The sequence below is a fragment of the Anguilla rostrata genome, chromosome 7, assembly GCF_018555375.3.
Source record: "Anguilla rostrata isolate EN2019 chromosome 7, ASM1855537v3, whole genome shotgun sequence".
Lineage (NCBI taxonomy): Eukaryota > Metazoa > Chordata > Actinopteri > Anguilliformes > Anguillidae > Anguilla > Anguilla rostrata.
In genome coordinates this window covers 46,828,410-46,855,324 of record NC_057939.1, presented here as the reverse complement: position 1 = coordinate 46,855,324, position 26,915 = coordinate 46,828,410, and the positions used below count along the sequence as shown (strand labels likewise).

The 26,915-nt window shown below is 45.6% G+C and overlaps 1 protein-coding gene across 2 annotated transcripts in view; it reads right to left on the bottom strand.

The window, feature by feature from the left end:
• The window catches only part of LOC135259869 (protein kinase C-binding protein NELL2a-like), a 71,715-nt gene that overhangs the window by 15,898 nt on the left and 28,902 nt on the right, over nucleotides 1-26,915 (bottom strand). For both annotated transcript variants that reach the window (XM_064344731.1, XM_064344730.1), the window contains 10 exons: nucleotides 26,000-26,072; nucleotides 25,518-25,600; nucleotides 25,047-25,175; nucleotides 24,386-24,488; nucleotides 24,198-24,289; nucleotides 21,863-21,968; nucleotides 21,141-21,269; nucleotides 11,031-11,156; nucleotides 5,108-5,230; nucleotides 4,184-4,279 (listed from right to left, as the gene is read on the bottom strand). In XM_064344731.1, the coding sequence (XP_064200801.1) occupies nucleotides 4,184-4,279; nucleotides 5,108-5,230; nucleotides 11,031-11,156; nucleotides 21,141-21,269; nucleotides 21,863-21,968; nucleotides 24,198-24,289; nucleotides 24,386-24,488; nucleotides 25,047-25,175; nucleotides 25,518-25,600; nucleotides 26,000-26,072 (1,060 nt within the window). The remainder of the gene's footprint in view (nucleotides 1-4,183; nucleotides 4,280-5,107; nucleotides 5,231-11,030; nucleotides 11,157-21,140; nucleotides 21,270-21,862; nucleotides 21,969-24,197; nucleotides 24,290-24,385; nucleotides 24,489-25,046; nucleotides 25,176-25,517; nucleotides 25,601-25,999; nucleotides 26,073-26,915) is intronic.

The following is a 26,915-nucleotide window of genomic DNA, read 5'->3' as shown; positions in this document are numbered from 1 at the left end:
CCGAAACAAGGAGACCAACACAGAGAGGGGAAGCAAGGACGTGGGAGAAAGTCTTGATTTCACCAACTCCTTCTTTGTGACTAGCTCTGTTCCGCGATTTTCCTTATTCTTTTTGTTTTCGGCCTGACCTGAAACGCTTCGCGTTTGCAGACTCGGCTCAGCGGTGTAAAAATACGCCGTCACGCAGCGCAGCGATTATGAGAAGCACGTTCCACGGGGCTCAGCTTCCATTCAGACCACCAGTGGAGTTAGCGCGCCAATTCAGACGGGAGGGGGAACTTCTTCATGTTCACTCACTCAAGTCTCATCCACGGGGGGTGGGGGGGGGGGGGTATGTGCAAACAGACTTTTACTTCCTACTGACTGAAATACCTCCCTCCCCAGTGTGAGCCCAAAGCCTGTCCTACTCCGTAACTACATGGAAAGCCCACCAACCGGTCCCCATCTCCAGCTATTCCCTGCCAAGCAACCCAAAATAGCTCCTGAGGTGAATCACTCGGATGAAGTCTTCTCTCCCACTGTGACAGCAGCTCTGGGTCGACCTCGCCAACCCCCTCTGCCATTCTGCACCCGCCCACCCCCACCTCCAAGCCTCCCCCAAAGCTCCCTTAATCAATCAGGTCCAGGCCTGGATACTGCTCCAATAATAATAATAATAATAATTTGGCATTCATATTTTTTTTGCCTTAAAGACAACAATTACAAGACAAAATATCAGTGTAGCATCATAACATCCGCCAACCCCCTCCCCCCCCTCGCAAAAACCCCAGGAGAGCAATATTCTCCCCTCCCCCCTGCTGAGGCCTAAACAGTCTGAAATTAAAAAAGTCACTGCAACATGGACCTTCCTCCAGGAATCAATAACTGAGAGTGAAGCGTGATTAATTCTGGCTGAGTACTGCCCTAAAACTATAATGTCTGAAAAAGACAATTACCAGTGTTTCTATGATATAACAATAATAATAATAATATGCCTTATTTATTATGATTTCATATTCTTATTACTGGTGGATCAAGAAAAAGCTCATGATAAGGACAGGCAGAAACTCCAGCTCACTATATGCGATGTATAAACAGCTACCACCCAAAATTCTGACAGCAGTGTAGATCGCTGCCCCCGTCCGCGCCGCTGAGACTTCGCGCTTATTTATTCTAGCGGTAATGCATTCCAAGTTCACAATATATTCAGAAGTGAGCAGCAGAAATGTATTCCGCCCCTACGATCGTGTTTATCCACAGCTGCGTGATAAACTCCGTGATTTCATTTCTTGGCTGCGGCCGCCTCCCGCTTTCCATTTCTAGCTCTGTTTTATGAAGAACTTCTCATTCTCCTCCTTCCCGCTCCTGATTTTGCAAAGACATACTCGGATATTGAAGCCCATCCTGCCTCCGCTAACATTTCCCATAAATTTTTAGATGGTGCTCGTTAGCACAGGTGCTGAAACCTGTGCAAGCAGCTCCTTAGTCTTTCAGACCGCGGGCAAGTCCAGCTGAACCGTGCAGTCTCTGCACAGGACTGTGCGGGGCCCAGTACTAGAAGACCGCGAGGAGCCAACTGACCAGAGGTGTCGCTGTTGAGGCCGCGGTCTGAACAAATATGCACCACCCTCATAGGGCACCTATTTTGTTTGTCACTAGAACAACAACCTAGAAAGGGCTAAACAGCATGGGTATCCTATTGGCCATAACGTTCCCTTGAACAACACGACACACGTTAGCAGGGTGGGACTTAAGTCCTTTCCAGGGTGGCCATGTGGCAATCGGCTCCTATCACGGTGAGGATTCTGTATGAATAATCCCAGCGAGCGCCTATCACGCCGCCATTGGCGTCAGCTGTCGGCCCACCAACGCTTTGTAAGGTGATCCCACAGCGGTCCGCTACCGGCAGGACCTTCCACAACTTCTCCGAACAGCTGATTCCTTCATTCTTTTACTCGTTCCGGAATTTTACATTCCCTGCCTTTAATTTGCACTGCTTTACGGTGCCGTTCTGCCATCATTGTATTTCGGCGAGCACAAATTTAAAAAAAAAGACTAGAATTATTCCGGTCTCCTTTTACTTGAACGCCGAGCGTTCTTCGTTGTTTGCCCGGGTTGCTAGGCGATCGCCCGTGGGAGGGGAGTTGAGGACAGCGGTTGTCTCGGAGGTTGCCAGGACAGCGGAAGGGACGGATTCACAGTCAATCAGTCAGTCGAGTACATGGGGGAGATACGGAGGCTACTCGGTGCGCCGCTGATAACGCGCTGTCACCTGTGGCAGGCGCTCGGGGTCTATCCATCTACCTCCGCAAAGTTCTCAGCGATCTGCTCTTTGAATAATAATCAACATCCACGATTATCTGGCACGCAGACACAAAGTGAGACCCTGCCAAGGGACGGAGAGCGTGAGGTGTGTGGTTTAAAAAAAAATCATTTAACAAGCAGCTGTAGCCTTTATTATGCAGAGGTATGTCAAGCTTCTCTGTTCTCTCGTATAAATTCCCTTTAAACTTTGTGCCTTTCAAACATTTGTCTGCATGGGACATTGGCTGCTTCAGTAATACTACTATGAGAAGAGATAGGGGGAGGAAGGGAGAGTGAGGGAGGGAGGGATGGAGAAAGAGGGAGGGAGGGAGAAAGGGAGGGAAAGAGAGAGAGAGAACACACCACCATCAGTCAGCTTCAAGACGGCACTGCAACGACACTTCCAACAAGACTAAACCAGATTATCAAACAGCCCTCAAACATTCTTATCTGGACCACTGGGATAAAAAAAAACACTAAAAACGCATAAAACCCAGAACATTCTGTGGCCCTGAGCAGAAAATGCAGCCTCGCAGAACACCCAATCACTGCCACGAACACAAAGGCGGGCGCAGGCGCGCACCAGATATCATTTTTACGATCACAGCCGACAAAATGTCAGTTCTGTAAAGGAGAGGGACCCGCTGTCCCGCCAGCAGCCCTGTTTTCAGAAAAATCGCGGAGCGGGACGGAGAGTCGGGACGCGCGCCGAACGGCGGCGTTAAAACCCGCAAAGCCGCCCTTTTATATACGCGACGCACTAAAGCCGGCTGAAATACACGCACCCCCCCCCCATCCCCCCCGAAAGCAAATAAAATTACACGGAACATTCCGGAGGACGAGCGGAGATTGAATTGTAAAGTCTGCTGTCAAGCAGACAATCTCGACGGGAGCGAGCGGGACGCACGGCAGTAAGATTCACCGTCGTCTGTCAGCGGGACGGGACGACATCTGTCTGCCTTTCCACGGGGGGTCTGAATGAACACACAAACCTCCCGACAGGTTTAGGATTTATTTTGTGAACACGGTCCCGCGAAGGCCCACATTTTATTTACTTATTTATTTTTTTTCCCCCCCAAAAAAGCCCTTTTATAAATTTACTTACAACCAGAGAAGAAACCAATTTCAGATAAGCTCATGCTATGCTATGGAAAATTCTAATCCCAAGTTAAGGTTGAAATCCCACATTAGGCACACTAGACGGTCTGATCAGGTGGCAGTTTAGTATAATGCTAAGGGAAGAGGACCTGTAACTCAGAGGTTGCAGGTTTGCCTCCCAGCTGGATCACTGCCATTGTACCCCTCAGCAATGTAACTTAACCCAAATTGCTTCAGTAAATATCCAGCTGTATAAATGAAATGTTTTGGGGTAAAGGTGAGTAAACCACACGTGCCAAGCGCTTAAATTAATAGACTACATCACTACGACCCTAGCCCGCCTTCTTTCTTTCAAGGTGAGCTACCACAGAAAAGAATATATCTGTTATATCCTGTTAATACAAAATGTCTGTTGCTGCCCATCTTTCCATGCGCTGTGTATGCTGACCTGTCATTGATTTTGTGCTTTTGCCGTCGCATTTTGTGCTTACATGCCGCTTGTTTGGTATTTGTTATCTGACTATCGCTTGCCTTTTGTCTCAATCTTCTGTTGTCGCTCTGTTAGTCCTTATTTATTTTACTTTACTTCATCTCTTTTATTTTACCCCTTTTATAACCCCACCCCCACTCCCCTCCTTCCGCCTCCTCAACGGTCCCTTTTGACCCTTGCCAGGCCGGCATTGTAAATACGATAGAAAGTACGATAGTAAGTAAGATAAGAGCTCAATTGACCGGCCTTGTAAAATAAAGATTACAGTTAAAAAAGAGCTCAGGTGACGGGGAAGCCCTGCCAAAGCCTTACCTGTTTCACACCTCTCCCCGGTGAAGCCTTGCTGACAGATGCAGGTGTTTTGAGACACGCAGGTGCCTCCGTTTTGGCACACGCCGTCACACAGAGCTAGAGAACGGAGCACAAAGTGAGAACACATCCAAAGGATCACGGTTTCAAAATGGCAGCTGCTGCAGCGCGCTAACGTGGCCCGTTTCTGGTCTGAGAGGCGCACTCTGAGAACTCAAACATCAGACAGTCAATCGATCCGAAAAAAGATCAGTCACACAGCTCCGTAATCCAGGACAGGCACTTCAGTGGTGCAGTCGGGGAGGAACGTGCTCGAGAGAAGGTGGCCTAGATCAGAGCGAACACAGGTAAGATATAAAAATAACCCAGCAAGCATCATCCAGGCTTACGCAGGGAGAAGACGACCCAGGTGATGGAGTTGACACAGGGAAAGAATGACCCAGGTGATGGAGTTGACACAGGGAAAGAATGACCCAGGTGATGGAGTTGACACAGGGAAAGAATGACACAGGTGATGGAGTTGACACAGGGAAAGAATGACCCAGGTGATGGAGTTGACACAGGGAAAGAATGACACAGGTGATGGAGTTGACACAGAGAAAGAATGACACAGATAACAGAGTTGACACAGGGAGAGAGTGATCCAGGTGACAGAGTTGACACAGGGAGAGAGTGATCCAGGTGACAGAGTTGACACAGGGAGAGAGTGATCCAGGTGACAGAGTTGACACAGGGAGAGAGTGATCCAGGTGACAGAGTTGACACAGGGAGAGAGTGATCCAGGTGACAGAGTTGACACAGGGAGAGAGTGATCCAGGTGACAGAGTTGACGCAGGGAATGAATGACTCAGGCGATGGAGCCGACACAGGAGGAGGTGACAGAGTTGACCCCGTTTTGACAGGGGGGAGGTTACGGCCAGAGCTCACCTCTGCAGTGCGTGCCGTTTCCGGAGAACCCGGGCTTGCAGGAGCAGCTGTGCCCGCCCACGGTGTTGAAGCACAGGGCGTTCTGGTCACAGCTATGCTGGCCGCTCGCGCACTCGTCATGCTCTGGAACACGGGCCGGACACGACAAAAAAAAGAGAGACTCGGTTCTGTTAGGATTCACCCTCTCCTTTGGGGCGAGTCACTGACAGACAGGGACCGGAGTTCCATGCGGTTTCTGCATCTCAGATCTCATCAGCATCAATTAGGTTACTGATAAGTGCTTGCACCCAATAAAAAAGCCTATTCCTGTGATTGACAACCCAAGAAGCCAATAAGAGCTAGTCAGCAATCTCTTAATATGTGTGTATTCTGAAACTGCAGAATTGGTGCAGGTGGGCTGAAAGACATACATTTTCATATTCATAGAACTCTTATATCCCTGGTAAGGTAGTAGGCTTAAGGGTTGCAAGCTCAGGACACAGGTGGGGCACAGCCACAAATCAGAATCTCCCCACGGTATATTCAGCTGCAAAAGAGGACGCGTGAAATCTAAGCCACACAAGTCAAACAAATAAATAATAACCCGGAGTCCCCGGTGAAGTCAGGCTGACTGGCTTTAAATTTGTCACAGCTCAGCTTCATAACCTGCAATACTGCACAGTCCGGCGTAGGGAGAGCGAAAACCACCCACCCCTGAGAAAATAAAACGGAGGGCTGAGCAGGAAATTGTGCCTCGGACAGAACTCGACGGCCTCCGCCAGGCGTCGGTCCGCCTGCACTCCACACCCCCGACGAGCGGAGAGCTTAACCGGCGGCGTCTCGGCGCCGCCCAATCGACCGTGAAGGCGCGGTCTGATCCTTCCTCCGCAGGGCCCCCGAAGCCGGGGCCCCGCCCGTCCGCCGCAGGGCCCCGCATTTATCACGAGCGGGGGCCGCCAGCGAATTTCACCCTCGACTGCTTCCGAGAGCAAAGTTTTAAAACATATCAGGGAAATACCAGCAGAAAATGACAGAGCACGCAAAATTAAGAATGTAAAAACCCAAAAGAAGGAAAAAAAAAAAACTAAGTACATTAATAATATTGTGCGTGGGAGCAAAGAGATATTAATCATCTTTTTAACAGGATAACTTTTTTTTTTTTTTTAAATCACACTGTATTTATGCATGTTTCTCTCTGGAGTGTGACAGCCAATTTCTCGCAGCTGAAAAGGTGCAGTCTATTTTGCCTGTCAAGGCTAGAATGTACTGCACTGCAACACTGGCTGATCTTATCCAGTCCTGTGCCCACACATCTGCGTCTGGAGGATTAAAGTCGCAGCGCCAACGCGGACAGATAAGGGTGTGGTTTCCACATCAGCGCCGTCTAATCCTAAAGACAGTCCCAGGAAAGTGACTGTCCCGAAACGACTCCCCTATCCCCCGCAGAACCGCAGTCGGAGACTAAATTTGGACTCGTCACCTTTGGGGAAGTTTTCTTGGCAGAGATTCAGCGATCTCCAGAGGAGTGGGAACTCACACTGACAGGTTTTTATACCTGTATTTCACCAGGTAGGTCAATTCAGAACACAAGTGCTGACCAGGGGGATAAGAAATGCAAGGGATTTCGTAACCAATCAGATGGAGAGGATGATTAGGTGTTTAAATGTAGAACGCCAGTTTTTGCAGGAATTTGATCAGGAGACCAGGGTTAATTGACAGATACACTAAGAAGAAGAAAAAAGGAAAGAAAAAAAATGAAGGTGAAATAAGCCGGAAAAATAACTAGAGCACGTATGATTCCTAACACCCGGACGTTTCTCTCCGTCTGACTTTCAGAAGGAGAGATCAGAACAGAAAAGAATAATATGCAAATAGCTCCCCGCACTGGCACCACGACTTCTGAGTTCTTTCATTTGCCAAAAAAAAAAAGTGTGAAGTGTTCCGAGAGAGGCTGTCATGGTGATGGGGGAGTCATTAGCATAAACTCCTCCTCCTGGAACCCTGTAGTTAAACGGTTCTTCTCACGTACCTTCCCCGAGCTCGTCTCCTCTGACGCAAGCGCTAACATCGCAAAATGAGGGTCCCTCGAGCCCAAATCCTAGAGGGCCGCAGTGCCTGTTCTGATTGTTCCACACATTTCAGTGCTTAAGTGCTTCAATTAACTGACTGGTTAGCTAAAGAGGACACACACCTTGTTCCCAAAGCCTAAAATGGCTGCCGACTGAAAGGTAGCCACAACCCCTGCAGACAGTACATCTTTCCATAACCGAAGGCTGGGAACCACGCCACAAAGTCTTAATTTTATACACAGGCTTAACAAACAAACAGAATGGACAAATTCTACAGATTATACATAACAGGCAAAACTCTCAAATGGAAAAGCCACACTTGTTCAGAGTTCTGGTACACGCCCCTTGTGTAAGTTTGGGAGGTCACCCGGAGGTGGGAGGGGTGGAGGGGTTGGGGTGGGGGGGGGTGGGGGGGGGGGTGGTACGGAGCTTTTCAGCACTAATTAGATGAGACAGCAGGCTTGTCCTCAGATCACTGTGGTCACCGGTCCATGGCAGCAAAGATGACACCAATTACCTCCTATAATTACAGATCTTTACCGCCTGGTCCCCCTAGGTGCAGTTCTGAATGGAGCCTCGCCGAAGAGCTGCATACACAATGCAGGAATACGACTAACGAGGCCTCAGCTGTCAATATGGGCTGGGACCGGGGTGCGGGATCATTATACACGGATGGGAAGGTGTACCTGTCTGTGTGCAGAGCAAAAATTCCTCCTCCTCACAGAAACATACACACACGTCCTCTCTCTCTCTCACACACACACACACACACCACAGACGTACACACACACGCACATGCACACACAGACATACAAGATGTATTAAGTGACTCTGAATAAATGAGCAAAATGGCAGAGGTAACTAAAGACATGTTGTCCATTCTATACTCAGCAGAAAACAAAGTTCAAAGTAAGAAGTAAACAGTATTTATCCAGGCCATTAATTTAGTAAGAGCACCCTGCAGTGAACTGGAGAAAAGGCACCACATGCTACGACCCAGTGTTTTTTGTGTTTGCGTTCCTGTGCTTTTTGTATCCCCTGCTCGATGTTTCATTTTGCTTCGTGTACTGTTTCTATCCTCCCCCTGAGGTGTGGAGATAATGACGTCATGGTCCTATTGCAGAGATCTGGGTCGGGAGTCGTGCCAGAGGGAAGATGCATGCCGTTGCCCGACAACCCTCTTCAGGAGACGGATGCCGCTGGACATCGCCTGGCAACCAGGCTGAGGGATGCCTGTTGCTGAGGACGCCGGGACCGTCGTGGAGCAGCGACATTAAAAAGATGCAGGACTATATACAGATATTCTGTAACTTTTTCCACTGTCCACTGTCTGCAGTCCACTGTTCTCTATCCACTGTCCACTGTCTGCAATCTGCTGTCTGCTGATCCTGATGACATTGTCAACTCTGTGCTTATGACTTTTTTCTATAACATGCTAGTTAGATTGGCAACTGTAGCCTGCTACTCGTTAGTTACAGTAAGATATTTTGGATAAGAGCGCAGGTTGTAAGGATAATCAGTGGTCACCCGAATTCCTATTTGTGAACATCTACGAGGGATTGGTGGACGGACCTTTGAATGGAAGACCATTTTCAACTCTGGCATGGGTTCCATCTATACAAACTGACTGCCCGGAGAGCCTGCTACCTGCCCTGAGCTTATATACGTGCTTTTAACATCTTTAGGAACAGATGAAACTCTTTTTATATCCCACTTTATGCTTAACTGGGTCTTCTTTGAGGTTGTAGTTATTGTTTGAGTAGCTTAATATTGCACTTTTATTAGCATGACGCTAGCACCTTAGCGTTAAGTTATTGGTTATTGCCTGGCTATTGTAACACAGGACGATTTAGTGACGTAGCGCATGAAAGAGAGCGTGCGTAAACGTCAGCTCTAAGGTACGGCACGCTCTGCTGAGGAAAGGCACGTGCCATTAATCCATTTATCAGTTTCACAGCACACACAGAAAGTCGTTTTTCAGAAAATCGATGGGAAAGACGGTTAGAGGTGTTTCCCGGTGCGCGTTTGGGGCTGCCACTTTGTGAAGGCTGATATCAGTGGGAAAACAACCCCCCCCCCCCAATCCCCCCCAACCCCCAATGAACCCCCTGACCCTAATCTCCTACTGAGGTTCCTGAGGACAGGAATTCCTCCAGTTAACCCCCGAAACGACAAAGCGAGTCCTCTTATCAGGGGATGAAAGCATCCTGCCTGCCAGCGTAACAACACACACACACACACACACACACACACACAACCACGCGCGCCTCGCACATCGCATCAACCCTCGGATGGATTAAAGCCTAACCTGCGGCAAAGACACAGGATATCAAAGCCGCTGCCGTGGAAACCGGGGATGAAGCTTCACCTTCGCAGATAGGAACAGGCAACTGGAGGTCAGACCAGCAAACAGGATTCATTGAGCAGCCTCTTACAGTTCTGCGATACATCTGCAAGCCTGTGGCCCTCCTTTATTCTTCATTTTTTACACTATATTATATTGCATAATATTGAATTCGGTTTCCAAATACATGGGTTTTTTTTTTAAGGCTCTGTGAGAAATAACTAATACGGGACGATAAGTCACTGAGCTCTTCAGTACGACCCATTATACTGCCAAGAATGGCGTTTGTCTAATTCCATGCACCTGTTAGCAATGGGTGTGGCTGAAGTAGCCGAACCCACTATTTAGAAGATGAGGAAGAATTTAACTGATTTTAATTTGACTGTTTCCTTGAAGAAAATTACAAAGGAATCTTATTCAGAGTGTTTTTCTTTATGCTTAGTGCCTTATCGTGGTATTCTGGCTGCTGGACATACAGCCTGGGCGTGCTGGCAAATATGGAACCTCCCATGTTTAATCAGTTTCCTCAGAACAAGAACTATTATTGTTCCATCTCTTTGAAAGTTTCTCTGTCTGTCTGGGAGGTATAAAACTTGTTAAATAAACTGTCGATTTTTACTGCAGACAACTGCAGATGCTGTACTTCTATTCTTGATATCATGTATTAAAGCTTCTCAACTTCGATTGAAGTCTCTGTGTTGAACTGAATTATTCTCCGACAGAAGAGGTGTCCACATACTTTTGGCCATGCAGGGCATCTCTGAACTGGTACAGTTCACATCTTTTTTCTGGCTCTAAATATTGTAAATGAACAAAACTGAGAGATTAGGAAAAGCACAACTCATAAATTATTTTCTCTTCTTGCCAATAGACTCGCAGCACATACAAGCAGACAAGAGTTACAGAAAAATGTGAGAATTCACTGAAGCAGACCAATCCAGACACAGAACAAGACCTGAAGATTAACAGCAATTTCACATTTTCCATTTTAGAAATCCATTCAATTATTTACTGAAAGAACTCGATTTTTTACATGTTTTTACATTAGTTGTGATAAATATTTCAGTAAGTGCATACTTCTCAACCAAGACTTGAACCTGCAGTCTCCACCACATATCTCAAACAGAGAAGACTTAACTCCTGTGCCAAAACACCCAGGTTTCAGCTCTTCATTTCAGTGAAATGTAAAAAAAAATCTGGATTCAAAGTCTTAACGTCTACAGTTCAAAGCACTGATGCAACATTCTCTGAGGTTGAGAAATATTAAACCTGCACAGTTTAAGCAAGCCAAAAAGATAAGGAGAACAATGCCACCAGAGAGTAAAAAGGTCAATAAAGTAATCGAACAAGATAAAAAAGGAAATAGTACTGCCCAGCATTGTGTAGGATACTGACAATCTCAATGGTAACAAAAAGTCTGAGGACAAACCATTTATTCAGCAGAAGCAATCCTTCCATCAAATAAGGCCATACCTTTTTCCCATATATAATGAAGTGCTGCAACATTTTTCAGAAATAGGGCGGGACCCACCTGTGCAGGAGTAGTCGTCGATCCTGATATATCCGCGGCGACAGACGCACAGGAAGGAGCCGGGCGTGTTGACGCACACGGTGTTCTCCCTGCAGTAGTGCCTCCCCTCCGCACACTCGTCCACATCTGCAGAGAGACACGACCAGGTCAGGCGTCACACAGAGTGTTTGTGCAAAGACTGGAGAAAAACTTAAACTGTGGACTATAGTCCTTAAACTCTGGACTGTAATTCTTACTAACTATTCACGACTACAACATTTAAAACTTTGGATGATAATACTTAAACTCAGGATTATAATTCTCAAACCCACAACTTAATGCTGAAATGTGGAACCCAAGTCTAGACTTCTGAGATTGGTACAAGGCATCATGTCAGAAAACTTCTAAATCTCTGTGATGTGGGAACTGAGTCCCTGGGACTATAACATCTGTACTGTACCTGTAACAAGTTTCAGACCTCTGAGTTTTTCACAAGTTGAAATCAAGTCCCTAACCTCTGACACCAGGGCCCAAGAGAAGGTAGCCGAGGCCAGGGCTCTAAGGCACAAGTATACTACTTAGTACCAATGAGTATGTACTAAGTAAATGCTGGGTACATAATGTACGCTGGGTAAACAATGCATCCTCTCAGAGCTACACAACCCTGCCTCACCAGCAATAATAAATAAAATTACTTACACTGGTGTATTTGATTTTTTATAATATCTGGTGCTGACCCTTCAACAATAAAACACTAAGAAATTGTTTTTTGTCCGCGGACCATAATTGCCCAGTGCAGACATTGTAATATTTTAGTGCCCACTGAAATTCTGAGTTATTCGTAATGAAAAACGCAATGCCAGACTTTTCCTCCTGAAACATTTAACTTTGCTTCAGCATTAAACCAGTTCAACAGCCTGACCTGATTTGAACTTGCGAGACAAGGCAATCTTGCCTTGGCTAAGGCCCTGACTGAAGGTATGCAGTCCGTACTCTGCAGGTCCATAGTACCCGTACGGAACAGTGTGTTAAACCAGAGCGTCCTCGTCGTTGTTTTAATTCAGCTCGTCTCCATGAACGTGTAAAAAATGTCCTTGGCAACCACTTCCACCCACGACGTCCTCCACCAAACACGTTCTTTCGGCCAATCTCACTCTCTCTCTCTTTCTCCCACGCACGCATCTTTACACTCAGATGTCTCTCTATCCTCTCTTTCACTACCACTTCCTTTCAGGGATGAAGCCCATAAATGCAAGTTTCAGGATTTCAAAAAAATGGAAGTACCCCACAAATACTCACCTTGCAATAAACATTCTAATAAAAATGGTAACATCTTAATATATTCCTGAAATCTTTTTTCCCCTACACAATAATTCAGTATTAATCCTGAATGGGGCCAGAATAACACTAAACTGAGGCCAAAGCCTCTATTGAATCAACATTTGTCCTACCCACCGATCTACAAATACACTCAAAAACATTTTCCATCACAAACAGTTTGGTGAGTCCATTACAATTGTTTAACACATCGAACTATCTCAGTGAATTTAAGCACTTAAATTTATTATTGAAGGCAGAACAAGTTACGGACAAATGTTGATTGTCCTTCAAGACAGAAGAAAACTGGCTGATTTATTTAGCGTCTATGAGTATCTGTGGGTACTGTCTGCCACTGTAGAACCCTGTCACAAAAACCATGGCGCTCAAGGACCAAGAACTGCTGGTTTTCCACCCTCCTTTTACCTGGGAGTCAGGTGCGAATACAGTCATAGCACAATAGTAGCACTAATTGTGTGATTAGCTAAAACACATTACAAAGCTCTGAGTTAAATTAAAGCACAATTAAAATGAAACACTTTGCCTTAACTCACAACTAAATCTAACTGTTCGATCCTGAGTTGAGCAAACATCAAAATGAACCGGCAAATTTAATTTGCACATAACAAATTTTCACTTCCACTTATGTGTGAGTCAAAGATAAGGGCAAATGTTGATTGAACGCAGGCCAGCGTGCCTGTAAGCAGATATTACAGGTGAGTGAGGTATAATGGTGTGTGTGGAAGGAGAGGTGATTTCTACCACCATTAGTGACACTCACTGCATAGCCATAAAAACGGCTGAGGAAATAAATGGTTTCTTTCATCTCTGAATAAAATTACCAGGGGTGTGTCTTTGGCAAGCTACGATAAATCAATAAAACCCAGGCTCATTTTATTTTTCCATTACAGCCTGACAGACTAGGCATGCGCACACAATCACAGCCACACACACACACACGCACACACACACACACACAATCATAACACGCAAATATAATAGCACTATGAGTTAATATTACGTTTATGGATTATACATAGATGCAATGCTGGCTGTAAAATGCTGTAATTTGCTGTTTGTAAGGTACATGCCACTTCTTACACTATTGTACTCTGTCATCTTAGCACTGCTTTTCAGTGTGAGCACAAAAAGTCTGGTTAGGTACCACTAATGTTGTTCTTGCTGCAACGAAAGAACTTGAAGCACTAAAGATAAAAGCATGAGGAAACATCACATTACTAGATCTCAGGAAGATAAACATCGATTCAACAAAATGAAAAATAAATGCACAACTGAACTATGTAAGGCAATATCCAACAGTTATCAAACACTCATAGGAGCAGTGTCTAATCCCAAAACGCTATGGACAGTCTTAAATTACATTCCGGGGAGTTTTGACAGAGGAAGTCAATGTAAGATTTGTATTATTACTGATGGGTTATTACCATCTGAGCCACTGAATGTTGCATGCGTCTTTAATGATTTTTTTCTTAGTTCAGTCGAAGAACGTCTGAATTTAACACTCTCGGATCATCGCGGCACACACACCTCTACAGCATGAGGCTGTAGGAATTTCTTCACAAAAATGATGGTGTTGAAGATAAAGATACAAACGTCAGAGTCAGGAGCTCCTTTTATAATTTAATAAAACGATCGGTCGGGAAGAGGTACAAGTACAGCCTTCAAAAATTGTCCAATACGTCCGTTTATACAATTTTTAGAGGAAAAGAACTGTTGTTCCAGCTTATGAGATTCATTTATTCACCACATGCAAAGATTTAATTTACTAGCTAATCAAAAATTAGGATCAGAGAGTCCATACCAAGACTGACCAATGCGGGCCTAGAGGTCTTTTAATCCCCTTATTCACTTGATTTGTACTGCAGCTGGATTTTATTTCATCTAGTTTACATTCCAACAGGGACATGGCATGGGGTGAAACAGCATACACTTAGATATACAGGCCTTTAAAAGTAAAGTCAGATTCAGGAAGTCAGATTTCTGTGATAACCCAGCGAGGCTAACACTCAAGCCACACAATTCACCCTCCAGGCTACACAGCATTGTGCTAGGCAACCAGACCCCACCTGCAATTACAAGCTAACATGATGTCAGGCGGTTTAAATGTAATAACAGGCTAATGAATAACACCCTGTGGAGGAGGGACCTTCCCTCTCTGCAGGGGAAATTTCACGCGAGGCCTTTTCGTTGAAAAAACGTTGCGCGTTCTCCAATCGAGTTCGCCAGGTTTTTAACCGTCTGACCGTTCCGTCTCTGCTAGGGAAGGATAAAACCTCGAACATAAAACAGAACGACTGATGAGAGAGCAAGAGGAACATTACGCATTCCTTCTTCTCCCCGTGTGAGTGTTTCAGGAACCCCCTGGTGTGGCACACATAAGCGGTCACCTGTAAAGCCATATCCTGTTACTGTCGCAACCTGCTTCCCATTATTGAGGGGAAACTCTTTCTCTTCCACATCCTGTCTTAGCCCCATAAAACTCAACCAGTAGCTGACTCCTGGACCCGCCATTCAGAAACCCCAATCCGCCTGCAGTTACGCAGCCCAGAGTCAACCCTGTAGTCAGATCTCAGCAATGAAAGAGGCCCTTAATTTGGGCCAAGCTAATCTACTACTTCTACCACCTACTAAAGCGATACACATTCTGCACCGCGCGGAAAGAAAAGCACTTCAAATGTTTGAACCGCGCGAAATTTATATCGTTTTTCATTTTCCTTTCAAAAAGGGTCTTTGATTTTAGCTCGCATTCATTTTGTGCATCTGCAGAGCCCCTGGGGGGGGGGGCTAATTTAGACCCGCTGCAAGGGAAAATAGTGTTATATTTCTTTTCATTCTGTCGACCAGCAGCTGTAATTGAGGGAAATGAAAAGCATCCCCCCCCCCCCCCACCCCCCTCTCTTTGCACACACAGCCTTTCCAGCATCCGATCCCACCAGTCGAAACGACAGAGCGGTTACAGATTCACAGCGTTAAGACTGGAGACAGATAAACGTTCTTCTTTAGAGTGGGGGGGGGGGGGTTAGGGGTGAAAAAAAAACTATGATATTGGACCGTTAACGTTATTACTGCAGTTCCCCGAAACGAGACGCTGATGTGTTAGACTGCGGGGAGAAGGAGCTATCAGGCCAGAGACTCGGTGGTATTAACACTGCAATGCCGAAATGGTAATTGGACTCATAATGAAAATAGCCCTAAAGACAAGGAGCCACAAACATAAACCGAATAGGCCCCATAATTCGGTGTTGTGCACCGTACGTGGCACATCGAAGTGTAAATATTTAATAAATATATTTATTCACACATTTGGCGAGGGCTTGCTGCTGTGGGGGCTCAGATCTTCATGTCGCAGTGCAGTACACATTTGAGAGGAAACTGTAGACCATTAAGGGCAGTGGGACTCGGCTCTGTACAAACACCCTCTGCGATTGCTTCTGCTTTCATTAAAAAAAGAATAATTAAAAAATGATTTTCATTGCCGAGGGTCTTTAAGAATACAACGCATGGAACCCAGAGAGCCAACAGCTAGATGAATTTGTGAATATCCATCAACTAAACTCACTTATCCTGGTCAGGCTGAGGGGGGGGGGGGTGCCTATCCGAGCATGCAGTGGGCAAGACGCAGCAATACACCCTGGATAGGTCGCAAGTGCATCACAGGGCACACACACTCCATGCACTCACACATTCATACATAGTGCCAATTTAGACTCTCTGGAAACCGGAGTACCCAGAGGAAACCCATGCGAACATGCAAAGTGACAAGAAAAGCCCTGGTTGGGATTCGAACCAACGACCTTCTTGCTGTAAGGCAACACAGTGCTACCCGCTGCACTACCACCATGCCGCCCCCTCTGTCTCACTATATCCCGCTAAAAAAAAGAAAGAAAAACTAACAAAAAAAAAGGAAATGTTGACCTGGATGAAAGAGACTGCAGGGCCAATAAATCATTCAGCGTGTGCCGCCAGATCGCAAATTTAAAGAGAATGAAAACATTCAACAACGTCCTGCATCATTGAAAAGGTATCGTGGCGGGGGAAACCACAACGGGGGGGGGTGGCAAGAGGGAAAACAAGTCATTAAAGGGAAAGAAAAAAGCATCATCGTCTCAGTCGCTCCCGAAATCGAATAAAATATTTGGCAGGTTGGGGAGCGTAGCCGCGTCGTTACGTAACACCCGGAGGTGATGAATGGCGGGCGAATCCGCGGAGCGCTGCTAGCCACCGACGGGGCTTCGGCGCAGACCCTTAGGAATGCGGCGCGCCGCGACATGCCCAATTAATCTCCTCCGATCGTACCGTGCCCCTCTCGCCTGCTTCGGAAGACGAGGCGGGCGAGGCGGCGCACCTGGGCGCGAGGAAAGCGTTTCAGTCGCACCCCTTTTTCTTTTTCGCCGGAGGACATCTCTCTCCGGTGCCGAGCGGAAGGAGATACTTCTGTATTCCAGCCGGACGAACAGAGCTTACATTCAGAATACTTCCTGTTTTTCAATTTTGTATTTTTTCTTACTATGGAGTCAGGAAAGATGCAGTTAAACAGGGGCCTTCTAACCCTAGGTCTGGACGGAAATAGGGTCTGCATGGTGTTCTCTTCATTGTAAAATCAGTAGCCAGTTCAGAACCAAAAAACCAGGTCAGGTCAGTGAACTTATCAATTATATTCTAAGTAACAAGGAAAACCGGCAGCTCTGCGGCTCTCCAAGACAGGAGCTGGGGACCGCAGCAGACCCTGTGGTTCTCCAGGGCCAGGACTGGGGGACCACTGTCATATATCATGTGTAAGGCAGGCACAAGTGCATTTACTCATTTGACCACATCACTGGGTAATTTATCGGAGCAAAAACATGCACACGCGGCAGAAAATACACAGTGAAAGCAAAGCTCAACGAACAATAATTCACAATTTTCTCATTTTACATTAGCTGATTTTTCAGAAGGTCAGCGATGCTTACTGCGTGACCCAAAACCAGGACAGCAAAACACGTGGAAGGCTGGACGATAAAGGCTAAATTGCGAACAGTACACAAAGGGTTAAAACCAAGACGCTGTGAGGTGCAGCTTACAAGCCGTGTACACATACATATGCATGTGCTAAAAGTGTGCAATAAAGCGTTTTAAGGAAAGCCAGCCAGAGGTTCGCACGCAAATGGGGCCATTCTTCATGCGGCTATGACAACACCTGCTTTTCAAAGGCATTAAGGAAATTTATATGCGGGTTCAGCGTTGCGCTTCTCCATCCGGCTAAAAAGATCCAGCACAGAACATCCTCATCCTTCTAGGGCGAACCTGTCTGAGACAGCAACCATTACTTTAGTGCCAACAGCGGTCTAAAAATAAACCCCACGCTCTCTTTAGATCTCCTTCTGGGGCCGTTGTTCTTTGGAGAAATATATAAAAAAAGAGAGAGAGACTGTTTAAAATACACCGCCACCCCCCCACCTGTCTTGTTAAGAACGCACACACGCATGAGCAGTATGGACAGTTCCCAACAGTCATAAGACGCGTTTATCGCCGATTCCCTACCTAAGTGGGATGGCTATCATTTTCTGACACGCGCGAGGGAGCGGCACATGACGACGCTGGCAGCGAGCGAGCGTAGGAGACGGATGCCGCAAAGGGGAAGGAGAGGAATGCTTTCGCACTTCGAATGGAAATGGCTACATCTTCACAGCATTGCATCTAGCATTCTGAGTGCATCGCAAAAAAAAAAATTCCGGGCGTGACTAAAATAATCTTAAAACATCGAACTTGAAACATAGAAAGTAAGATGTCATAGCAGAGGAGGAGACTGTCAAGGTGTTACTGTGAAAGTCCAGGCAGGAGGCAGTGTTGAATGATCTCCCTTTGTGTCAGTACACGAGGAGCCTAGACAGGCAGAAATGGCATGTTCTCCTCATTATGTAATGAGACAATAATAATAATAATAATAATAACAAAAAGAAGAAGAATAAGCATGGAATAATAATTGTTGAGGTCATATTGACAGTAAGACCGCGAAGTGTGTGACGATTCATACAGTCATGCAGTGTTTAAGTATTTCAGAACATTTCATTCTCTGCCTTTAAAAGACGCCACCTTATCGGAGAGCCAGGCAGAAGCTAAATGCTCTTCCTTCACAGAGCAGCAGTTCTGCTGTCCGATAACGCAGACTATATATCAATCGAGCGGCTTTCCTGCTTACTTTCCAAACAATAAGTTCACTCAGTGCATGGCATTCAAGCGCAACATAATCAGCTCTGATTGGCTGCTGCACCATGGTAACTGTCATTTGCGCAAATCATCCAGACAGGGGCACCCAGTGGTCCATCGTCAAACAATGGTACGATTCAGAACCAAACGACCACAGTCATTCCTGACACACAAACTAAATCATCGCACTAAGATGATTTACGTAAACACCGTAAAATTCATTTTGATTCAAATGCAGCTTACAGACAAAGCACAGATTTAAAACCCCGAGAATTTACCTCAGGCTAATATTGACTCTGTTTCTTCCTCAGGAACACACCCCCCACCCCCAGGGTCAAAAGAAGACGTTTTTAACGTACTGCTTAATGCAGGACAGTGCTGGGAAACAGAATTTCGGGCTGGGCTGAGATGTAAGTGATTGGGGGGGGGTGGGCGCACCGAGCGCTCCTACGAGTCAGTGCCGAGCCCCCGCTGTGTAACAACGCCCCCGACTATTCCACACTGACGCTTTGATGAAAAATTTAGGGTGAATGACTTCATAGCCTATTTTCAGCACGCGAATGACATAAGATTTTTTAAGGAGCTAAGCTCCTCAGGCATGCAGTGTTCTCGAAGCTGCCTGGAGCCATTCCCTTGACTGTCCACCACTAACAACATGCATATTGTTGGATATCTGGTTATCGCCTTTGAGAAACAGACAATATAGTTTGACAATATAGACAATATTACTCACTCTGTTATATCGCTGACTGCTTTTCCCCCAAAGGCATGTAGAGGAATCTCTTTGGCAGTTAGGGCCATGCTGAAAGTCGTTTAAATGTTAACATGTCTTAGGGTTTGCTCTCCCTTGGCAGTGACCTACTCTGGCTAAAGGAGGCAGCAAAGACGATCTCCTTGTTAAGTTTGAATGCAATCTGTGACATATAATTGAAATCATTGATTGAAAATATTACATATATATGTATATGTCTACATAGATAATGGTTGCTGAAGCCTGGTAAGTGTATCTTGTGCTCCAGAAGGTGACAAAAAAATAAAACTGTCAAGGGAGAGAAAAACCCAGGACATGTTTACATTTAAATGGTGTCCAATGTGGCCTGATATACTGAGCATGGTTATCATATCATATTTTCAAGGTAAAAATCCTGCATAATATGCCTTTGAATAGGACACTGTGGCTGCACCATCAGTCAATTTCAATAACTGCAGTGGTCATGGTAACTGAAGCTACAGTTATGGGAACTCGAGCATGCAGATAGACGGACATATTTTGCTATGCAAAAAAATAATCCTTATTTTCCCCCACAACATTCTGATGAGGAAAGTTAGTCTTTGCTAATCACAATTTAATAGGCGTCCAGTGCTGCTGAAAAATAATTTCTGCAGTTTCTTCATCTGGTAGGTTCGGCACTGATGCTTAATTCTTATTGAACTATATTGAACCCCATGGGGTAATTTGTGCTCTGCATTTGACCAATCCTAGTTACTCCGGAGTAGTGGGCAGCCACAGTGCAGCGCCCCGGGACAAACTCTAGTTCTGAGGCCAGTGCCTTGGTCGAGGCAGGAGTAGACCTGACCAGACATGCATGTCTTTTAGAATTACTCAGCATTTTCTAAGCACAGTTTCATGAAAAAACATCATTAAAAAGACCCAGCTAAGTCTATGGGCTGTCTTGAGAGCAACCACATGACAGCATTTTCCATCCAATTACATTTTCCTCTGAATATTATACACACACAATATCCACCACTGCTTTGTCCTCCAGAAGCATTATGGGAAGGGGAAGTCAATAAACCAGCTGCTGTAATGGCACTCTTCAACAGTTATTGGTGTCGGTGACCATTTTGTTTTAGTTTTTCATTCCGTGCCAATAAAAACTCAGAGAATAAGTCACGCTTGTTGTCTGTATGGAATCTTGAGGCATCCGGCTGTACAGGCAGCTATCAATATCTAATATGTTCCTGGAGGCGTATTAAAGAATTATGCCAAAGAAATAAAATATTGTCGTGACTAAAATCAAGCATGCGCAGCAGCAAGTCAAGGTCACAATCCACTTCAGAAAGAGGGAGACTGCACAAGCCTGGAACAGGAGACGAACGTGTGGAAGAAAACGATTTTTAGCGATTTGGTCAGAAAGGCGGTTTAAGCGAGCGCTCCGCATACGGTTTTCGGGGCGTGGTCAGGGCACGGTTTCGGACTTGAAACATAAAAAGTAAGATGTCGTAGCACAAGAGGAGACCGTCAAGTTGTTACTGTAATAGCCCAGGCTGAAGGCAGTGTTGAATGCTCTTACTTTGTCAGTGAGCCTAGACAAACTGAAATGGCATGTTCTCCTCAGTATGTAGTGTTATGTAATGAGACAATAATAATAACAAAAGAAGAAGAATAAGCATGGAATCATAATCATTGAGGTCATATTGACAGTAAGACCGCAAAAAGGGGGTGACAATTCATACAGTCGTGCAGTGTTTAAGTATTTCAGAACATTTCATTCTCTGCCTTTAAAAGACACCACCTTATCAGAGAGCCAGGCAGGAGCAGACGTTGACTGAATGCTCCTCCTTCACCGCGGTAAGAGCAGCGGGTTCCCGCCGCGGCAGTCGTACCTTCGCAGAAGGCGCCGTCGTCGCGGAGCGCGTGGTAGCCATCCTGGCAGCTGCAGCTAGCCCCGGTCTCCATGTTCACGCAGTCCGAGTTCTCCACGCAGCCGTGACTCTCAGAACAGAAGTCATGACCTGGGGGAACCCGAGAGTGCAAGAATCAGAGTTGGGCTCAGTTTCCAATTTCAATGCAGTCATACCAGGAAATGAAATAAAATCTCATGAATCAACAGAAAAGCCTGGACAGAATTCTCAAGAAAGAGAAGGACCAGCACCCTGGTAATAATGCTCACAAACGCTTTTATTGTTTGCACCACACCATTCCGGCTGAAGATCTGGCAGGGTCAAAACTGTGCAAACAATAAAACATGTTTTCGAGCATTGGTGGGAGTGAATCGATATCCTTTTGTTTACAATTGCATTACTGTACTTTGGTCTGCGCTTTCTTTAAGCTTATGTGGAATGTGTCCCAACCACTCCATATTCAGAAGCTCTAGCAGCCATGTATGTTTCTGATAAAAACTTTACCATAACTATACAGCTTACTGTTTAAATGTACAATCCATTTATAAAGCTGAATATTTACTGAAGCTAATCAAGTTACCCGCTCCACTCAAAGTTACAGCAGTGCCTCCACCTTGGATTCGAACCCACAAACCCTGAGCCCAGTTTCCCCTAAGCCCTACAACTACACCGCCATCTTGTCACATTTTCAGGCGCGCGGTTACCTCTACAGACTCTGCAGCATCGGTCGGGGAGGGCGAGCTGCTCGGACTCAGCGCAGCTCAGCGGGGGGCAGGGGGCGGCGGCGGCCACCTGGAGCATCACCCTGTCCTGTCGACAGAAACGGCAGCGCTTAGCGGTCGAGCCGCGGGGGGAAACGGGCGGGAAACCGTTCCCGCTGCCTCGGCACAGCTCTCCCGGCCATTCCGCCGTCTCTTCCAGAAGAGCGTAACGAACGTTCTTTAAGAACGAAAACAAGCGGTTCGCCCCAGAATGCGTACAGCACTGCTTCTAGCCTGGTCTTGAGTGCCCGAAGAGCCCCTGGTTTCAATTACCTGGACAGTGTTTACAGCAGAGCGGATGTGCACTGTGTGGAAAATGGTCTGGTTTTTACAACACAGTGAACCTGGTAATATGAATCACTTCGACAACGCTTGGTGGGGAAGCCAGTGCTGGCAATCCTTTCTACCGAATTAAACGCTGACCTTTTGGCTCAAATTGCAACGTGATGTATTGTATTACAAAATAAAAGAAAATGATATTTTAATGTTGCACGTATAAAATCTCACACAGCCATGGGGAAATTACTGTTACTCAGACCTGGAACCTAACAAAGTTACCATTTACACCCTAGGGACCACACTGTATCACAGGAGAGCCAGTGACTATTTTAAAGCCTACAGGCCACACAGTACTACAGGAGAACTAGTGACTATTTTACACCCTACAGGCCACACACAGTACTACAGGAGAGCCAGTGACTATTTTAAAGCCTACAGGCCACACAGTACTACAGGAGAACTAGTGCCTATTTTACACCCTACAGGCCACACACAGTACTACAGGAGAGCCGGTGACTATTTTAAAGCCTACAGGCCACACAGTACTACAGGAGAACTAGCGCCTATTTTACACCCTACAGGCCACACACAGTACTACAGGAGAGCCAGTGACTATTTTACAACCTACAGGCTACACACAGTACTGCAGGAATCTCAGTGACTATTTTACACCCCAGAAAACCATGCCCAGCTTGAACCTGCTCCACTCCTGGCAGAACAAAGCCAATTGCACCGCACTGCTGTAGACGCACGCTAACGCGGATTATCCAGTTTCAACACTTCTCCTGTTTAGGGGCTGTCACTCGTGCGTCACGTTTCCGCGCAGAATACCCCTGAAAGACACATCAGTGAACGCCATCTGTTTAGCTGAATGAGAATCGGGGCCCATCTGTTCCATCCTAAACTAAGAAAGAAAAAAAAAGAGAGAACATTTTAGAATGGGGTCAGAGGGGTGACAGCTGGCCAATAGGGGGGTGGGGGCGCACGTGAAGTCCAAATGCTCTCAAGGCGTACTGATGGAGGCTTTCTTCCCGAAAAAAAGGCCCAGCTTCTCGCTGCAACTCACTTGGTTGCACAGTAAATGGTATAGAAGACTGAAGTTCCTGTTTCTTATCCATTAGGATGCCATTTCCATTACGCATTCTCTGCCTTATTTAAATATTTAGCCCAGGGGTGTCCAATCTCATGTGAAAAGGGGCCGTTGCGGGTGCAGGCTTTTGTGTGAGCCCAGCACTGAGACACCTGATTCTTATTATCAAGGTCTTGACTGAAGACCGTGATTCGTTAATTAAGCTGAAAGAGGCGTCGCAGCGCTGGGCTAAAACAAAAAGCCTGCGCCCACAGCAGCCCTTTTCGGATGAGACTTGGAGACCCCAAGTTAAGCCATTCAGAAGGCTCTGCTGTGCTACGTGAAGCAGCCACCAGCATTCAGCCGCATTAAACGTAAAGTAGCGGAGTCTTAGGAACGTTGCATTTAAATAAAGCCTGCAGGACCTAAGCCTCACGGTTTAATAACGTCGCTGAGAACAGATTTTTCCTCAGTGTGGAGGAGGCATCATTTGCTCTGACAAGCAAAAAGCAATAAAAAGTGGTCATGGGGTCGAAACCAATATTGAAAACCATAATCATCCGAGCACTGTTTAGTACAATGGCTTTCACTGCTGCCCTTAAGAGAGCTGCAGGGTCTGCTGGTTTTCATTGTTGCAGTTGATTACACAGTTAACTCACATCTGCTGGGTCTGAATTAGTTCTTTATTTTGGGATGAAAACAAAAATCTGCCATGCCGTGGCTCTTCAAGGGCAAGACTGAATACTCCTGATTTATCCCCTGACACATTACAAACAAGATGGAAACCAGTATTCAGTGAGACCTTGTATTTAATTTAACACTGTCAGTACTGAACAAGAGTCACTTTTACCATGTTTCTCATGTAGAAATTAATTTAGTTTACATCGGTCTGAAAGCAAGCAGAAAATTCGATAATTCTGGCACACTCACCTTGCATTCGAACAGCAAACACTTTCCTGTAGAGTCTCGTTCGGCCTTCCTCGTGCCTTCCACGTACACGCCCCCTCTGAACAGGCAAACTCCTGGAAATGGAAACCATTCATGAGCCAAAATGGCCGCCTGCAATTGGAGTTTAAATTTGCGGTCGATGTGTTCGTGTGAGCTCATAGGAGACTCACGCTGGCACTCCTTGCAGCATTTCCCGCTCACGTAGGCAGGGGCAGAATCTGGGGGGCACTGGAGAGGGGGGCAGGAGACGGTCTCACAGCGCACCGTGCCATTCTGAGAAAACACGCAGAAAACAATCATATGTGTCAAGTCCCGCCCACTGTAAGGGTGAGGTCGAAGAGACTCCGCCTCTCAGACATATCAACTTCCGCATCACAGATATTTCAAAGCATTTCATGAAAAAGAGCAAACAAATCTTCCAGCAACTTCCTTATATAAATTGCAATGAAAATGATTTAAGGGCCTGAACAGCCATACCCAACTAATGACAACATCCGCCGCTAGAAAGTAATGGTGAAATGAATGTGAAAGCACGAACACAGCAATGAATTACAATCTCGCATCTTATAGTCCCTAAAACACGAAAAAATCTAACTCCCTCCCTCCTTAAAATAATGGTACAGTACGTGTTCCAGAGTCCACTCCAGACTACTTGAAAGGACATTTAAAAGATCCACAACTTAGCCTACAGGAGGCGCTATCCAGCAAAAAGTACAGTGGGGTGTCCCATGGTCAGGAACTGAATCCCACCTGTGCCAGTGAACCAGGGTGGAGATGACCACCTGTGCCAGTGAACCAGGGTGGAGATGACCACCTGTGCAGGTGACCTACCGTACAGGTGCAGTTCCTGCAGCCGTCAGTCCAGGACTCCTCCTCCCTGTAGACCACGCCCTTCATGCTGCAGGTCCTCTCGCAATAGCACCTGTCCAAGCCCATCATCTTCTCTTCTGCTCTGGCCAACTGCACGTACATTCCCAAAAAATAGAGAGGGTGGTCTTCAGCCTCACGTACAGTACATGGCCAATATTTTAGCTAATCATGCTACACTGCATGTCACTCACTGCTACCCTCTCAAGTAATGTGGTTCCCTTTAAATGGAGGTGGGCCACAGAGATTGTTCACGCCCATTACGTGAATGATGGGTTTGGAAAGTTTGGGAACCCTTAAAGTATGAATGTATGAATACTCTTTCCCAGTACATTACATACAGTCCTGCAAGGCCTACATGGTTAGTGTTGCAAAAATATTGTCATGCCCTGAAATAATAGAATTCATTTTTAGAACTGTCTGGTTAAGTTTTACCTTGCTAGATGTTTTGGCTAAGATGTCTTGCAATTCCATGATTTTTTGGACGAGACCATGGAAGTCATGACAAGTTGGACAGGCTGAAATAAAAGTGCAAAGCACATGTCACAAAATGTCACACAATAATTAGGAACTGACATCCAGAAACACGGGTTGTATTAATGAGAATATGACCTGATTTGACATTAATATTCTTTGAGCAATCATTCAAAAAATCTAGCCTGCAATCACTTTCACTCAGGCAAATGCATTATATCAATTAATTACACGCTACTTTACAAAGGTTCACACAGACTCTTAAAACAATAATTAAGATAAAGAGGACATTCATTTCATTGTGTGGTTAATTAATGGGTTCCATATTTGCATACTGATGCAGGTAATTGATTTGTAGCTTTGAGGCCAAGCACTCACATTAATGTATTCCGTAGGCTATCAGGCATATAGAATTTAATACGGTGAAATAAAAATGCACTTACTGCGATTCAGGTCTGGGCACTGGGAAATATATCCTTGGGGCATAACAAGCAACTGGACATCCTGCATTATCCCCTGCAACACAGGAAAAAGAGCGTATGCCTCAAAAGGCTTTTTCAAACAGATGTGCAGGAATCAAGGTTAAAAAGTCACACGGCAGGATAACTTAAAGCAGAAGCAGATGACTGGTCACACCACAGCTCCCTGCACTGAAAGCCGAGTAGCAATGTAGAATAATGGGTAAAGGAACTGGTTAAGGAACCACCGTGGTCTGAAGACACATCTCGTCAGACTGAGATTACACGTTCAATCCCCAATTAGTCCCATTATAGCACTGAGCAAGCTATTTAACTTCAGTATATATCCAGCTGCATAAATGGACACAATGTAAAAAAAAAAACACAACAGCTATTTACGTCACTCTGGATAAGATTGTCTGCTAAATGCAATAAAAAGCTGGCCAAGTTTAGAGCATTCTATAGAATGGACTTAAAAGAGAGGAATGACTATTCCCCCAAGTCTATTTTAGGTAAAGTATTGTTCAAGATTTAATACACTGTTAAAGCAAACACTCAAGAGTGTATTCACACTAGAGCAAAACGGTAAGAGTAAAACTTATATTTAAGACTGAATGTATTTTTAGGAAAGGCCTTAAAAACCAGTGAAGAGGCTATAGCATTACCATACCTCATTTGTTGCCTCTGATGTAACAGTGCTGTGATTCTGGAGCATTACAACCCTCAGCACTTCCCCTCCCCCCCTCCAATTATACAAGGATTAGCTTAGTTGGAATACTTTCCAAGCACTACGGGGGATAGGACACACATCCACACTGAAACCAGCCTATGTGGGCTACAATCTATTCATTTAAAGTAGACCATTGTTGTAAAATCAGACAATGGACAGCCATAAGTGTCA